The sequence below is a fragment of the Branchiostoma floridae genome, chromosome 18 (genome assembly GCF_000003815.2).
Source record: "Branchiostoma floridae strain S238N-H82 chromosome 18, Bfl_VNyyK, whole genome shotgun sequence".
In the NCBI taxonomy this organism is placed as follows: Eukaryota; Metazoa; Chordata; class Leptocardii; order Amphioxiformes; family Branchiostomatidae; genus Branchiostoma; species Branchiostoma floridae.
The window spans coordinates 7449009-7466070 of record NC_049996.1 but is presented as its reverse complement, the minus strand read 5'-3'; the positions used below and the strand labels follow the sequence as shown (position 1 = coordinate 7466070).

Genomic DNA, 17062 nt, shown 5'->3' with positions numbered 1-17062 from the left:
TGATAAAGGCAGACACACGTTCCTCATTTGTTACAGCTATGAAATGGTGCAGAAATTGGACCAGAGAAGATTCATCGCATTTTATAGCTCTTTAGGCAAATAAGGGGATATAAATATAAGAAGAATACAAGCTACTCCCACCAATGACATATCTGATGTGGTGTTCTTTACATTAAAGTGAACACAGGGCATACTGATCCTGGATATAATTTCCTAATTTGCTATGGATATGAAATGGTAACAGGTAACTGCAGACAACTGTGTTGCCACTGTGTGAACATTGTCATGGGAGGGGTGGCGCTGTAAAAGGGTGTGCATGGGGGAAATTTGGCACTTAGAAGAGTAGGAAACACTGGTAAATTTGGGAAGAATGCTATGCTAGCAATCAACATTAAATCAACTTGTTATTGCAAATGATGTTGGGAACAATCTCATTGCAATGTATGCAAATCAAAGCTAAAAGATACTCTACTTTTACCAAACTGGTGAGTTTATGTGAAACCTTAAACTGTCTCTTTTCTGATGGCTTTCAGGGGTTTGCATTCATAAGGCATGCAGACCCTCTTGCAGCCTTGACTGTCTTCAATGTTGAACAATATCAAGATTCTAATTAACAAAACATTGTATATATGGCCCAGTACTTATACTATTAATATGGGAATGTTGTGCCAAAACTGTCAAATCACGTTATATACTGTCTAATACAGGAAAATAGGAGGGGTAAGAAGGCTGTGGTTTGATTACAATGTTAACAGTCATACTGTCAACTTTGTTTGATTCTTTAAGCCCAACCAAGGTTACACATGGTGACCCATGTCCTGCAGAGTTTGCTGTATTTGTTTGACTTTCAAAGAAAGAAAATAAAGTTGTGTCATCCACTGTGTTGCTAATGCTAAATGACCTTCTAATGATCTGTCTTCAACTTGGATCCTATTTGGACACTGTGTGTGCAAAAACATGTCTAAGACTATAACAAGAAAGTTGTTCGAAACTGATCCCATGTATGCATATCAATAAATCAATCCGATATATGAAAATCAAAGCTTACTTTTATTATGACTGGTAAGTTTATGTGTAGCCTATAACTGTCTTTTTTTTAAGGGTAGACAACAATTCCTAAGTTAAATACTGTAAATCCTAAAATGCTTGCTGTAGTTTTTTTATGGTATTTTACAGTAAAATAATTTTATTTAGCAAAATCAATATTATATTTTGTATGGCTACTACCAACTGTACAGAATTGTTTAAGAGTTGAAAACCCTTTAGTGTAAAAAATAAATGAATTTACAGTAGGAAGGACAGAGATATAAAGATGCTGCTCTTCAAAAATTCCTTCAAGAACTCATCCAGACGAATCCATCCTTTGTGGCGAATTCAGAAGAGTTAGCACTGATCTACCCATGAGTGGATCATTACCCAGCAATAACATGTGAAGAGGGGACCTTTCACCATCCTGACATCACAGGCAACTCTAGAACAACTCCAGTCAGGCCAGGAATTCTGCCCAACCCAACACAAACAAAACATGGGTTTTCAGGTCAGGTCAGATGGCTATTTGGTAGACTGTTCCCTTTTTGGATACATTCCTAAACCCATTGTGGTGTACCAGACTAATAGCTGGGTTTTGTGAGTAAGGATGCCGACAAACCACAGGAGGCAGAAAAAGCAAGGATGTGGCTGTCTCAGCTTTTGAGGACAGGGCTATATATTCTGATATGTTATACCAGATCTGTCAACACTGGAATGTGAACTTGTGCTATGAACCTGAACAGAGAAGGGTTAAACTGTTCTCTTTTTCAGCTACAAAAACATCTTCAATTGCACCTTAGGCTAGCAGAACTAAGACTTCAGGAAAGGAGCCAGATTACTAGGCTGAAGGAGGTTCAATTTTGGGATGAAGAAGAAAAAGAGGGACTAGAGTCTTTCCATCACTTTTTCCTCCTCAAAAGACAGTTGGGACTATTCTATTTTTATTTGTCTGTCCCTCCACCATTGCTTTCCTTCTGTCTTTTAGTAGTTTTACGATTTCTCTCTCTCTCTGTCTTTCTTTCTGTTGATCCAATTTATCTTAATCATTAAGCCAAATGAGGTTCCATTTTGGGATGAAGAAGAAAAAGAGTCTTCCCATCACTATTTCCTCGTCAAAAAGACAGCGGGACTATTCTTTTTTATTAACCTGTCCCTACATCACTTCTTTCCTTCTATCTTTTTGATATTTTCTCTTTTTGTTTCTGTTGATATAATTTATCTTGATGACTCTTACCTCTTCACCAGCATCTCCAGAGCACTGCTGCTCCGCAGCATTGGGGTCCTTCCTGATCAGCAGCTCTTGGATGGAACCCTGTCAACACAGAAAAATTACAGTTTCATCAGTAGCATGTTGATGCATCTTTCGCATTCATAAATAAGGTATTAAACTGTTGAAAAAGACATTCTCATCTTGCAATCTATGCAGCCACTGTTGAGTTTAGGTATCAAAATGCACATCCTTTCACAAGTACATGTATATTCAAGAGATAACCTTTACATAGGGCCAACCTGGCCAATGTGATTATTTCAATACTACATTGTACTTGTACTATCTACAGAAGAGGAAGGAAGGTCACGTATGCGTAGACCATTACAGTGACCCCATCATCTGTAAGAAAATGGTGTGTTAAGTATAGGAATTGAATGTGGGAAGGGGAACAATGTATATGTGTGCATGTACATGTACAGGAGCATTCTGATCATGCTGTTGGGTCTTTAGCATAAATCCTACTTTGCGGTATTCCATCTGAAACGTTTTGTTGCTGGCTTTAGGTGTTGACCTTTTGTGATTACAATTGGTCGGGGATAAAAGGTAGTGGATGATACCTTAAACCTCTCACAGTATCCTCTTATTACCTGGATGTCTAACCTTCATTGACATTAGTACTACAAGGCACATTGTAGGTCTTATGCCTTGCCACTTCTAACAACAGAGAAAGGTTGCCACAAAAGTCAGGGATCTCTTGACATTTCCATGTAGCTTGTACTTCTCCGCTACCCAAGCAAACACGGCATGCTTCCTGCCAGCCACAATGTCTGCTATTTGCTGAGTAACTGGAGTTAGAATTGGGTCAACTTGATTTACAGGACAAACTTTATTTGAAGGACTGTGCCATTTATAATACTGTAAATCATATAAACTTTGCGATAGCTTTATTTTTGCAGTGACAAAATTCATGACACTCATGTGTGACTTTGGCTAGTATACTGGTACAACAGAACTTGTTTAAACTGCAAACACTGCAAGAATTCCTTTTCCCTCCTACCGATGAAAACACAGCAAAGTAAATGAATTTACAGTACACAGCTACACGAACCACGGGGTCAAAAAGTAGGCAGAATCAAATATTCTTATAATTCCTTGCTTTAAATGTCATATCATGCACTTGCACTTGGAGATTCTTCAGACTTATATTTGAATATCTAAGTTATAAATGTAAATGTCAATTCTTGTTAACTTGATGGACTTCATATTGGTTTCCTGCTAGATATAATGTCATGATGACTGTTGAAGTGAACGCTTTTGTGTACAAAAGCTTTTCACTCAATGTCTATTTCTTTTTCATTAACCATCTTCCCCCTGACTTTAAGTGGTTCCTATGCCAATTACGAGGGGTCTGGGAGCTCACACCCTACTGAGAGCAGGAGGAAAGGAATGGATACTGAGGAAATATTTTCACTCCCCTGTCTACAAGCATGGACAGAGAGGTCCCAGGGAAGGGGTCAGAGTAAGGGTCAGCGAGACTGGTCCTGATGTCAAGGCAAAGGTGTACTCTAGAACACCTGGAAATGATGATGTTTACCACATTGAGCCTGTATCAAGTGTACGGTGTAATGAAATCCACTGGTTGCCTTCTGAAATACTCTTTGCTGCTTTGAGAAGTAGTGCAGTGTCAAGTATACCAATTCCAATGGAGAAAAACTTAATAATTTTCTTCTGCCTTTCTTTTTGTCAATTCGTAAATGTCTTTATTACCTTTGCCTAGATGGTTATGTTTTCTTTGAACTTGAGTGTGTTTGTGTCTGTGAATGTGTTTGTTTGTGAACAGAGCATAACTCAAAAAGACGTGGATGTATCTTTATATCTGGCATGTTGGAAGGTATTGGAAGAATGAAGAACCCTAGCAGCTTTTCATGGTACTGAAGCAGAACTTCCAGTTTTGACAATTGTGTTTTGGACATGCTATGGTCAGGATTTTATTTCCTGGTAGATAGCTAAGCCTGAGAAAAAGTGACATAAGTGGGCCCTTTATCTTTTTCTTTTTTCGTGTCATCACTACACTTTCATAGCTCGCTCTTCATAAATTTTCAAAGAGGTGCTTTCAAACTTATTATGTTTGTATATATGTATGTCCTAACATTGCCAGTATGATACATGTACATGAATTGAGTAGTCCAGAACCACAGTAGTACTGACTGTACCACTGAAACAGTCATGCTCAGTTGTTCTTTCCTGACCATTACACCAGAGATATATGTGCTGTATCAAATCTGTGAGCTGTGGAACTGAGAGGGGTGACCAGTGGCAGTCTCTCCATCAGGAATGTCAGAGTGGTACAAATCAGTGTATCATGACTAACACACTGCACATTTACAAACAAGGCAGCATGCCTGGTATGACATAGCTGACCCTATGAATACAGCCCTAGGCTTCTCATGTCTGGGACTGGTCCGAGAGGTCAGTGGTGGTCATTTCAGAGGTCTAGTGTGGCCTCCGGACACCAGTTTGGCATGGTGTTGGGAATTGGAGCTGATATTGCAGACATGGGAGGAATTTTGGGGCCAATATTTGTACACGTCTGAGACAAGATACAAAAGGGCACAAGGTCTGGTGACCTCGACATCAGTTGCCAAATTTGCTTGTGTCAATCTAGGCATGACCTTTGAGAGTTCAAGTAAAGGCCGACCATCCATTTTTCCAATGGTGACATGAAAGCTGGCCATGGCCGCTGCTTGTGTTGGTCACCAAACAATTGGAGAGAGAAGGCAATTTGTAGTTGGCTCAGAAAATAGCACAAACCTTACACAACTTTGATACCTCATAATCGTCTTTGCTGAGTTTACGTGTGCATGCTGTTTGTGGTTGCTTGTTTGTTTGTTTGTTTGAACATTTATCTCTGTGTGTTTCTGTTTGTTTGTGGATAGCATTACTGTTGAACTCGTGAATGGACATTGTATACGTATGATGTTGGGTGTGTAGACAGGTAACGCTAGTTCACCTTTATCCGTTGGGTAACCTAAATTCTAAAAACAGGGTATTCAGGCACATCAAGCCGACAGTTGGTAGTTTTCAACAGCAATATACTGAAAATATTGCAATTTGAAACCAACGTCTGTTGACGTGATATCCCCAAATACCGTTTTTAAAAGTAAAGAATATAGGTAACCCGATGGATAAAGGTGAACAGGCATCATACACAAGAGACATGTTTGATTGTGTACCTCCTTGCAGCCTCTATGGTACTGCAGCAGAACTTCCAGTTTTTAATACCCTATCAGTTCTGGACATCATATGGTAATGGTTTTTATATAGTCCTTGGGCTTGTAAAGTGTAGGTTTGGCTTTTTTTACACATCAAATCTTCTTTACCAAAAGAAACATCTTTGTGATGTCCGTGGGAAGAAAACAGCGTTTATTTGGCATCTTAGACAGGTGATTGATAACAAAGACTTGCATCAGGATGTGTTGTACACATTGCTTATTTACAAAGAGACCCCAGACTGACAGAACTGAAGAGCTTAAGAGCAGGACTGTCAGAATTGTCAGTAACATTGTCAGGGATGAGGATTGATGATGTTTGAGTTTCTCTTTTTCATCTGGATGAAAAGGCTTCAAGAGGCAGATCTAGGTCAGTGAGAGACAACTTTCCAGTCTTTTCATCTATCTTCTAGATCCTTCTTCTATGTAGCAAAGTTGATTGACACATGTTTCCATACATTTTATGAGTCTAGATTATACCATTAGATTTAGAAGAATACTTTGGAAATTATGTTTATGTACTTGGAGTTGGAGTTAGAATCTGTCTTCTGGAAAATTGGAGAGTTTGGTTCCAGCTGTGTAGGCTGAGAACAAATCTAGTTACAGATAAATCAGGGTGAGAAAAGTTGTCAGGTAAATTTCAGCACACATACACATGCTCTTTAGGTCTCTGTCACACAGTACAAGAGCCTCGAAGCTCTATATGATACTTTTGGCAGGAATACGCCTGGTGTTCTACCAACCATGCATGATTTTTAGACATTGGCCAGATGTTTGCAAGTTCCTGAGTCCCGTCCAATGGGATGGGGGTACATTTTCAGGTACAAAACTGGCTTGAGTCTTTGGACGATATTCAAATTCAGCAAATTTCTGGCAAACAACAATACATCTGAAGCTTGTTGATGGTGTGACAGGAGCTTTGTCTTTCCAAGGATGTTATATAACCTCCTTGCTCTTACTTTTATGTGTGTATGTGTACCCATGGCCATGGTTGATATGTACATGTACATTGTATATAGTGATTGAGTTTCCTGAATAATGGAGGGACATGAAGGTCACCAGTTTCAATCATCCCTTGTTGTTTGCCAGTTGGATGACAAGTCCTGGTCCAATGTTCATTGTTGGTCTCAAGCAGAGTCTTGGAATTTTCCAACATAAAACTTGACCTGTAGATAATAGTGTTGGGGGTGTCTACGTTTTACCAGAGGTAGAGTGGGTACGGTAAGGAAAAGCTAAGTCAAGCAACGTTAAACTTCTCTTTTAAACTGCCTGCAGCTGTTTTCATGGTACTGAAAACCTGGTCGTTAAACTGTCTTCCAACATTTTACAGTACATCCAGCATTGTCAACACTGTCCAAAGTAAGTCTGGGAGACTGTTTCATTCTTGGTTGCCAAAGATGATCATTATGTAGGTTTGTTGTGTCTGGGTTGCTGTAGCCTGGATTCCAGACCCTCCTGCCTGATCACACAACATCAGGGTCTAACTCAGGTAGGCCTGTTGTAGAATTTTCTTGGGGGAATGTTGGCCCTAAAGCCAAGGAGTTGACCTGTGTAGGCCCTGGAAACAGTTTGGCCAGGGCTGGTGTAGCCTGGATGCCAGACTGTTCACAAGGCCACAGGCTAGCTCCTCAGCAAAAATGGTAAAATTTCCTTGGGCCATGTTGGCGCTTAGCCTGGATAAAAGACTTTTTCCAGTCCTAGCACAAGCCAACTCAGTTAGGCCCCCTGCACGAAAGATACTGACATCGTGTGGAGGGTCTGGAATCCAGGCTACTTGATTCTAGACTGGAGCTCAGGAGCTGGCTAGTGTTGACCCTGAAAACAGCCTGATGTCCAGGCTAACATGTAGGTCTGGTAGCTACAAGAAGGCATGCAGACTCTCACAAAATACTGCTGACTCACAAAAATGTCAGTTGACAGTTTGAATAAATCAATTGCCTTATGGCAGACTACTAGAAGTTAGGCAGGTGTGAGTTTTCAATGATTGTTTCCTTGTCCAGTTCCTCACGTTCTGGAATTCTCTTACAACTCACTTCAACCTCTCCCACAGCCTATTCTGTCTGCAGATGTGAGTGGCGGAGACCCTCCAATCTCCAATGCCTTTCCCCTGTAAGTTCTTGAAGTAAAAGAGCTGACTTGGAATATTCGAGGTCACATTTCTGAACTCCCCCTTCTTTTACACTTCCCAGTGGCAGTTGCTTTCTAATTAATTTGTCTCCATGGGTAAATTTAATCAACTAATGGCTACATGCTGAGCACTCCCATTGCAAACTGTCTATCAAAGTTTTGGAAAGACTGCATCAGTTCAGTAGTGCCTCTCAAAGCAGATGTAAAGATTTGGCTCATTCTAGATGTGTTATACACCTTGTTATTGCAACGTTTAGTATTTCATAGTATTATATAACTGAACAGTTTGTATTTTACTAAAAAGGTACTATATAATGCTGCCAAAAAAAGCATTAAACACTATCAATGAGCCTGACTCTAACATCTGCTTGGGGATTACTAAAAGTGTACCACTCAAATTACAGTTTTATCTCATAAACAGACTGCTACCTGTAAATGTTTCAACAGGTGGGAAAAGACTTAGATCCTTTCATGTACTTCAAGCAAAACTTTGTTTTTGTCACAATGAAAAATACAGTCATTTTTTTTTATCAAACCTATGTGCCAACAAATATAATGAACACCTTGATTTCATAAAAACAAATTTGATCAACCAATGTCTAAAGAATTTGTCATGGTATAATAACATGCGGATTAAAACCTGATGATGTACAATGGTTTTCTGTACTCCTCTCAGACATGTGAGCATCTCTTTTCCCATTGGGCTTCAGTCTGAGTTGAAAAATTACACACTGATTTCTTTTGAGGTCAACTGGAAGTCAAAACACAGTATGGTTGCAACCCCAAAGGACCTATGGGCAGTCTGTCCAACCCAAAAATGTACCAAACAGTTGCTTCAGCTTTTTCACAGATACGCAGACATAACTTCATAAGTCGCAGTTGTGTACACAACCATATGTTAGTCTGAGACAATACCTCAGGCCAGTTATGTTTGGAATTGTTCAGAAATTTATGGTACATGCATTATGATAAGGCTTGTTTGGAAGTAAGCAATAATATACGAGTGAGCTCCTCTGCATAAACACAACCTGGCCAATCTGACCACTTTTTGATGGTCTATCTCTTTGATAAACGTTTTCCATAGACACAATCATCAAGAAACCTGTCTATAGTGGCCACCTGTCTGTATAGATAAGATTTTATCAGTTTTGGTTTTATTACAAAGTTTGGCCTTCCTCACTCAATTTATTGGACTAAGAAAAAAAGAAGAATGTACAATAGTGAGTTCATCTACAAACAATGTAAAGCAGTCTGCAATGGTAGGACAAACAAAACTGTCTCATCAGTTGGCTTTCATATAAGTGAGAGTTTGATAAGTAAGTAAGAGTAGTGCAGCAAACACTGGAGTTGATTAATGCTACTGTTAACTCATCCATTATCCTACTAATCAACTGATTGATCCAATCAAAGTCAAATTCCATGACATGTGTACAAAAGTCATTGTCTCTTTCAATTGGTTGACAAGCCAATTCAATTATTGACAATGTGTTAATTGATAGAACACAGACACTAATCAGATCAGGTCTTTAATTCTGGCCTTTGTCAGTTCATTAACAAGTCACTGTGTGTTTAGATCAGACAATAGTTTTGAGTGGCACAAGCACTGTACTGATTGTTCTTTTGCTCTTTCAATAACATATAAGGCCAACTTGACATAGAGAATTGCATATTGGGACTAGCCATATTGTGATGGCTATAGCTTTATCTGTTGCGTATTTGGAGTAGGAATTTTGTACTTGTACAAAGGCTTTTTTCATGTAGTAAAAATCCATTTATTCAGTTCAGTTCAGAACCTGATAGTGCCTAATAGATTCAGTGCATATTCAGAGGTCATGATTCAGGCCAATTAACATATAGTACGGGAGTGTCGGTCGCACAAAAACGGCAAAAGAAGAACTCCTGTGATTTCCCAAAAATGAGGCAAAAGGATAGGACATAAAAGAAATCATTTCTTACAGTCACCATTGGTCGAATCACGCTATCAAATTCAATTTGGTATCTTTATGATCCTGACAAGTTGACAAATCTCATTGACTGCGATTAATCAAACTTCAGCTCGAAACAATATGTAGTATCACGATGGGTCACCATTTCAATCTGATCACCATGGGTGTCCTGTGGTACTTCTTAAACGTGTAAATCCGTCCTGATACTGGCAATATTGGGTAAAAAGGTCCAACTAGCAGGTGGGCCTAAAATAGTAGCCATCAGAAATAACTCTAGGGCGAGGGGTCAGTCTGAAAATTCTGCATGACGCTATGTCGGACTAGTCCAGTGTCATATACCATCAGCTGGGACAAGAAAAATACCAGTAAAGCTTTGATGTGAGGCATGCTAAAAATCTGGAAGCTGCCTCACAGCAGCAACCATGTGTAGTCAGCATTGAATCTGGTAAGGGCAACAATAAATTCCAATAATAATGTGCAAAGGCTTAACTTCCTGGAGGTCTCTACGTACTTCGAACATTTGGTTGCCATTCCTGCAGTGAGAGCACGGATGCCATCTGTTTGGAACGTTTAAATCGAAAGCCAGGAGTCGGCTTAGCAGAATATTGCTGTTTTTTTCCTCACACCTAATAAAAGTCTGCATATTGAGTTTCAAACATGAGGGATAGATCAATGAAAGCTTTGGTAGGGCCAAAAGTGGGGAGGGTATAACTTAGTAACAATAGTAATTTATACATTCACGAATATTGCTCATCAGACTATGTGGTCCAGTCTAATGCAGTTCCTGCCTACTGTACAAGACTGTGTGTTGCACCCAAAGTGGCTTACCAGTTCTGTGAAACAAACAATCAAATATTGACAGAAATACATGTACAACACTTTTTAAACCACGCCAAACTTACCTCATTGTCACCTTAAGAGTACAGTAGAAAATTATTTATGAATTATCATCTACAAACATAAATGAATGCATGCTCATAAACAAGATCACATAATCAATGATGAAACACTTGCATTAAAAAAATCAATCAACAGTTTTTTAAATTCAATATTGTAAGAGAGTGTCATGCTTCCAGGGGTCTCCCCAATGGACAGTTGATGAGGGTAGATTTGCAGCTTGGGTGAAGCCAAAGCAAACTGAGGTTACACATCTACCCGATAAGCCTGACACCAAAGTTGATCCTTTAGGAGGTCAAATACTTTTGCAATGTTACACTGGGCAGTCTGGGAGACCCTCATTGCACTTGCACAGCATCCGCCTTTTTCACATACCTCAGGTTTCAGTCTACCTACCAAGCTGTCTATTCAGTTTTGGAAGCTGCCTGTGGAGCCTATTGTGAGAGCTACTACTAGCTCTGTAAAAGTGTTTACCCAATTACTGAAACATCAGTTTGGGAAGTCTGTGCAATTAATTCCAAACAATTACAGATCCTTTCAAATATTGAGAATCATAAAATTCAGGTCAATAATTAGATCACCTATAATGGTTTTTGATATCATGTTACAAAAATAGAGATCGAAAAGTGACCAACTGTTTAGTTCAACTTTACAGTGACATAAAATTGGTGGCAAGTACAAGTACATGCAAATGGCCCTATAAAATGATGCATATCGTTTACAAGCATGAGTACAACACAAATAGAATTGTTTACTTCTACTTGACTTAGAATAGAAACTTACCTCACATAAAAATAAAGATTTTTGTTTAAATCATTTTCATTCCAAAAAATTCAGAAGATGGAGAAACTTACCAGATATTTGCCTTCCTCTGCGGCCCCAGCCTGTCCAACAAACACAGCAGCGGCGGGCGCAAACTCAAGCTGCGACACCGTCCTGTCGAAAAACTGGGTCTCCCTCTCCTCGCAGTCGTAGTACAGCGTGACAGCGTTCCCTCTCACGCTGAGAGAAAATCTCAGCCATTCTCCCGCGGTGGTCGGAATGGTGAATCTCGCCACTTCCTGGGTGACTTCGCTGTTTCTCGTATCCGTGTAAATGAAGGTGATGTTTTGCAGCGCCTCTCCCGATCTCCCCTTACCGGCGTCGGCGATCTTCAACCCCAGCTGGATCACGGTTTGGAAGGAATTCGTGACAGCGAAGAGAATCCCCCCCTCCTGGAAGTTGGGCCTTGTTGTCACCAGAATGGAGAAATCCTTGTAGAACATATTCGGGAAGAACGTTCTGGCAAGCCTGCCAATATTTGCCTCGCTGCCGAACTCAAACGCGGGGAAGCCATCGTATCCGCTGACGAATCGTATGGGCGTCGGGAGGGGGACCCCGATCATCTGCAGCAGGTCAATATCCTGTTGGCCGCCGCTCTCTGCACCGAGGAAAGAAGAGAAAAGTTTTGTCAATGGGTGGAGGATATAGCTGGCCAACTCTTCTTTCACCACAGGGTCTTCAACAGGGGAGTACTCCTGCTCAAGAGGGAAGAGTGCCTGGGCATGTGCTCCGGCAATCCTGGCATCCACGTTCCTGAGAAAAAAGCACAACACCACCGCACAACAAAGGTGACGAGCTGCCCCCGCCATGGCCCTTAATTCTATGTTATAGAACTGGAGAGCTCAAAACTTCACTGCCTAGCAACGATTGGGTACGTCGTCAGCCAGCCCGCCTCCTCTGGCTGGTCATTCGGCCCCTGGTGCTCCCAGCATCTGATCATGGATACCTTGTTGTGTCTGGCACCCTGCCCAGAAATAATACCAGAACTGTCATGGTCAATCCTCTCCGGTTGCAACCTTAGAACCCTTGACCTAAGGAGAGGGCGTTCGTGGGCAAATCGTTCCTTTATGGAAAGGTGGACTATATTAGTGGTGAATTCCTCTCAAGTTGGAGACATAATACGATAATTATGCCCAAAGGTGCTGTAGCTTATGTCAAGTATAACTGGCGTCACTACAGTGACATAGGGTGGCCCTCACCCCTACTGTTCACCCCTGCTAACCCAGAAACTGAGAAGAGGAATAACTGCCCCCTGACACCCTAAAAACCAAATTCGTCACGCTCACACCACAACCTATAGCAACACCATCCGGCTATGTACATATACTACCTGTCATACCCTCTCCCCCACCTGAGGAGAAGGGTTCCTGAAGAGGGTGAAAAGGATGAGAAGTCACACCTGTGTCTTATCTATCCAGTGTCTTCTGCCAGAAAAGGATCCTCCATTATATATGGATATAAATGCGGAACTATTTGAACATCTGAACTAAACCATCTATCTGTTCTACAATCAGTCCGATTCCATATGTGACATTTTAACGAAATCTTAGCTGAACCCCGGAGGTCTAAGAAGTCAAAGTTTATAGGCCTGTCTTCTAGATATTCGGAGAATTCTTGCTACTAAATTGTCCTCCATTATAAAATAGAATAGAACTTTACTGCGCTACAATTGTAACAGGTACAATGTATGGCAATCTGACTATATGCAAAAGTAAATTGAAAACTTTCAGAGCATGATCTTTGGTATATTATCTACCTTCCACATGGAACGCAGGTCAGATTCCATGTGTGACATTTTAACTGAATCTTAGTTGGGCTCCAGAGGAGGGAGAAGTCATAGTTTATAAGTCTAGCACCCATTCAGCCTCTAGCTATATAAGCTCTGGTATAAATTAAGCGTGACTTTGATGAGGAAACGATCTCCTGTTTGGTCTGGATTCTTTCATGGATGACTTTGGGTGAAGTACAGTGAACTCCCTCAAAGGAGATTTGCTGAAAGAAAAAATAATCCAATGCCAGACATATTTTATAAAGATTAGTGGACACTTTTCACCTTCAATCTGCTACAATGTAACTAACCCAAAGCCAAATACCTACTTCAGTGCACTAAGGTTAAAATAAAGTTAGCACATCTGTACCGCATTTCTAATGATACTGTGATAGAACAGTGAACCTTTGCAGTACCAAGGAAAGCCATCAGGGACCCTGAAATCAGTAGCTTTTTGAGTTATTATCACATTCATACCAACTAATAACCTTTTTCGTGAAGATAACTTTCCCTGCAAATCATACTTGGTCATTTTATGACAGTAGTGTGAACATAATGCTTACATTTCTACCTGGCCAATACATGTAGTATCATTTTTCCTTATCAGAGTTTAAGTACTTTTAAACAGGACAGTGACATGTGAAAACAAAGTTTTCTGTCTGGAAATTTGGGGCATATCAGTCATTATGTCAAAACTTTCCAGCCAGTTCCCAACATTCATATGTTCATAATCTGATAGCTTTGGAGATAAAAGTTGTTCCAAGATAACATCTGAATATACAGTCAAACCTGCCCAAGACGACCACCCGGGGGACCGGAAAAAAGCGGTCGATTTGGACAGGTGGTCGATTTGGACAGGTGGTCGCTGAGAAGAGTATCGACTCAAAACATGCCCGATGCAAAGTATAAATGGTTTCCGTTGTGTTTAGTGGCAAACAGCAAGCACACTGCACGAACGCAAAGAAGCGAGGTCTTTAATGTCAAATACAACACGCACACTGTAAACTGTAAATTTAACCCCAAAATCCGACACAAACCGGCACAAAATTGCGCTAGTTATCATCAGAAATCGATGAAAACCTCAATTTTGAAAAAGATGCGGTCGTTATGGGTCTCAATTTGAATGAATGAATGAATGAATGGTTTTGGGCCGGTCGCGGTCACGTTGGCCAGGTGGTCGTTGAGAAAAGGTCGCTTAATGCTTACGTCAATGGGAAAATAAATCGGGACCGAGAAAAAGCGGTCGAAATGGCCAGGTGGTCGCTGAGAAGAGGTGGTCGCTCGGGCAGGTTTGACTGTAGATTCTATTATCCCCAATGAGCATTTCCCAACATAGGCTCCTTCACAGACTTTGAGCAGGGCTGACTCTTATTTTACGGTTCGCAAGCTTCAAAGTCGGCTTAGGTTTTCTAATGCCTGGAGAAAGGGTGTTTGCGTAGACATGTAGTTTGCCATGCAAGTGAGTATCACCTCACCTCACGGCACTAGAGAAATTAGACCTGCACGGAGTCTGGAAAGGAGGCTAACCTTAACAAATGTGTAGAGACAGCATGTTGTTTTTTGGCAAGTACAAATGACTCGTATGTATGTGCTGGAGATTCCTGCCAAGAAAAACTGTAGTTAACACATGGTTATGCCATCTAACATGTAACCACAATGTAGTACATAATCTGTGTCACCTTCCTGGTCAATCCTACATTTGGCTGAATGTCCAGTTGGCAGGATGTACTGTACATATGCTGAGGTGATGATAGCAATGGAGAGACTCCAAAGTCAATCCTAGCTGTTCAAATCATTAGGGCCTTCTCCCTACCGCCTAACCCTATAAACAACACAAATTGGGTGCCAATGCACTTCCTAGAAGGCTAAACTTCTAAGACAAATTTTTTTAGGAGGTCTCCAACAATACTAGGTACTCACCTGAGTTGAGTGCGAAAACAAGCATTTCTCAATGATACAACACTGAGACCTGCAAGGGATTCCAACCTAGTACTTTTCGATTCTAAGTCAATAACCACAAGAATAAAATGTCTTCATGATGATATAGGGCATCACCGTGTACTGCTTCTTGTCAAAATGTCCAACTTCCTAAAAATTGAATTATGCATTCTGCATTTATCCTATAACTAGTGTCAGCCTGTAACATTAGCTAGACCTCAAAAGAGATCAACCTCAATAAATCTAAGAATCTACAGAGCAAAATCAAAACCATCTCTGGTGAATAAAAAGGTGAAGAGGCTTGTCTAAGGATATAATTCTTTTTAAACCCTTTAAAAAGTTGAACTTCAAGAAGCTTGGAAACAGACTTTGAAGGACGTCACTTAACCCACAAAGTTAAGGAAGAACCACCTGATTGACATACCAAGTTCAACTTCACAGTTGCTAAAGATTACAAGTCAATTCTTTCAAGGTGCTTCGCATTCTAACGTGCTGACATCTATTTTCTTAAGGTCTGGGCCATGTCTCAAGGTCTATCAGGTGACTGTCTATAACCTACCAGCATTACTTATCCTTCCTTAGACACACACCTTTGATCTTAAATAATGAGTACCAGAACTGTCTTAGACCATCGGATCACTCTTTGAGATATCACAGCACTTTATAATGGCCTTTGACTAATAACTAGGCAGTATAAACATAAAATATTATCAACACAGAGGTTACAAGAAAAAAAGGTCAACCCTGAAGGGCAATATCACTGGGCATCTATTTGTAAGAAGCTTTCTGATTGGTTCAAAGTTTACCATGATGATGGTTACTTCAGAATGTTCACATAAGTAATAGTCTAAGTTTAACTGAATTTTTTGTTCATGTAAAATAAGGTTTATTGTCCATATCAAAGTGTGTCAATGCTATCAAATGTCAAATTGATACATTAGTAGTATAATAGACCTTATTTAGTTATGAAAGGGCATTTTCTTCTCTAAAACCCACTAACCATAACATGTTGCAGTATTTACTACATATAGCCAGCTAAAACTAGCAAATAACTAGCAAATCATTACAAAACTTGTATTTACTTTGCTCTTCCTTAACTTTGTCCCTAAGGAAATTGACAACCACAAGTTTGCATTCTTAACCTTGATTCTTGAGGTTCCCTGGGATGCTGAAGGCTGAGGGTAAAGACGATAGTATCATATGACACTTTGTTTGGTCGTTAAACACAACCAGTCTATCACTCTCTCAATACATCTGGTGTATTTTGATAACTGTAATCTGTGGTACTTTCTATGGGAATTAGCAATCTAATGTTTGCACACTTGGGTAATATCGTTCTCAAAAGATCTGTCCCTGGGACATACTACTATAGTCCCAGTGTCAAGGCTACGTATATACAGTACAGTCAAACCTGCCCAAATAGACCACTCAGGGGATTGATGAAATGTGGTCTATGTGGATAGGTGGTCAACTAATGCTTATGTCAATCATGTCAATGGGAACAATTATGTAAGAAGCCACAGAAAAGTTGTCACAATGGCCAGCTGGTCCTTATGTACATTGTAGAGGTATATAGTATCTTTTTCTTTAGAAATTTCCGAACACTTTGGCATCATCCTTTTCCAAAGACCTGTCCCTCCCTAGGCCTTGTGTCAAGGGCAAGTACATGTTATATATTGGGAGCATGTGGTCTCCCCTGCACTGGAGGGTAGGGGTGGGGGACTGTTTGGCATCAGAGAGAGGAAGGCAGTAAACATCCATTACTCTGGACTGTGACATACAGTCAAAACCTGTACAAGTGAGCACCTGTATATATGGACCACCTGGCCAATCTGACCACTTTTTGGTGGTCCCTTACAATGATTGTTCCCATTGACACAAGCATTAACAGTCTTATCTATAGCAACCGCCTGGCCACTTTCCAAGCCTGAGGTTCATCTCTATCTTGCAAAATTCCAAAAAAGGGTCCCAGAAATAACACCTGACAAAAAAACCTATTAAACTGTTAACAGACAGCCTTAAACCCAACCCCTTTCTTGAAAATAAAATCCTTCCC

At 40.4% G+C, this 17062-nt stretch overlaps 1 protein-coding gene across 13 annotated transcripts in view; it reads right to left on the bottom strand.

Annotated features, from left to right (window-relative positions):
- The window catches only part of LOC118406220 (collagen alpha-1(I) chain-like), a 122153-nt gene that overhangs the window by 35294 nt on the left and 69797 nt on the right, over positions 1-17062 (bottom strand). For all 13 annotated transcript variants that reach the window (XM_035806128.1, XM_035806133.1, XM_035806130.1 and 10 more), the window contains exons 2-3: positions 11333-11898; positions 2264-2341 (exon numbers count right to left, since the gene is read on the bottom strand). In XM_035806128.1, coding sequence (XP_035662021.1) covers positions 2264-2341; positions 11333-11898 — 644 coding nt within the window. The remainder of the gene's footprint in view (positions 1-2263; positions 2342-11332; positions 11899-17062) is intronic.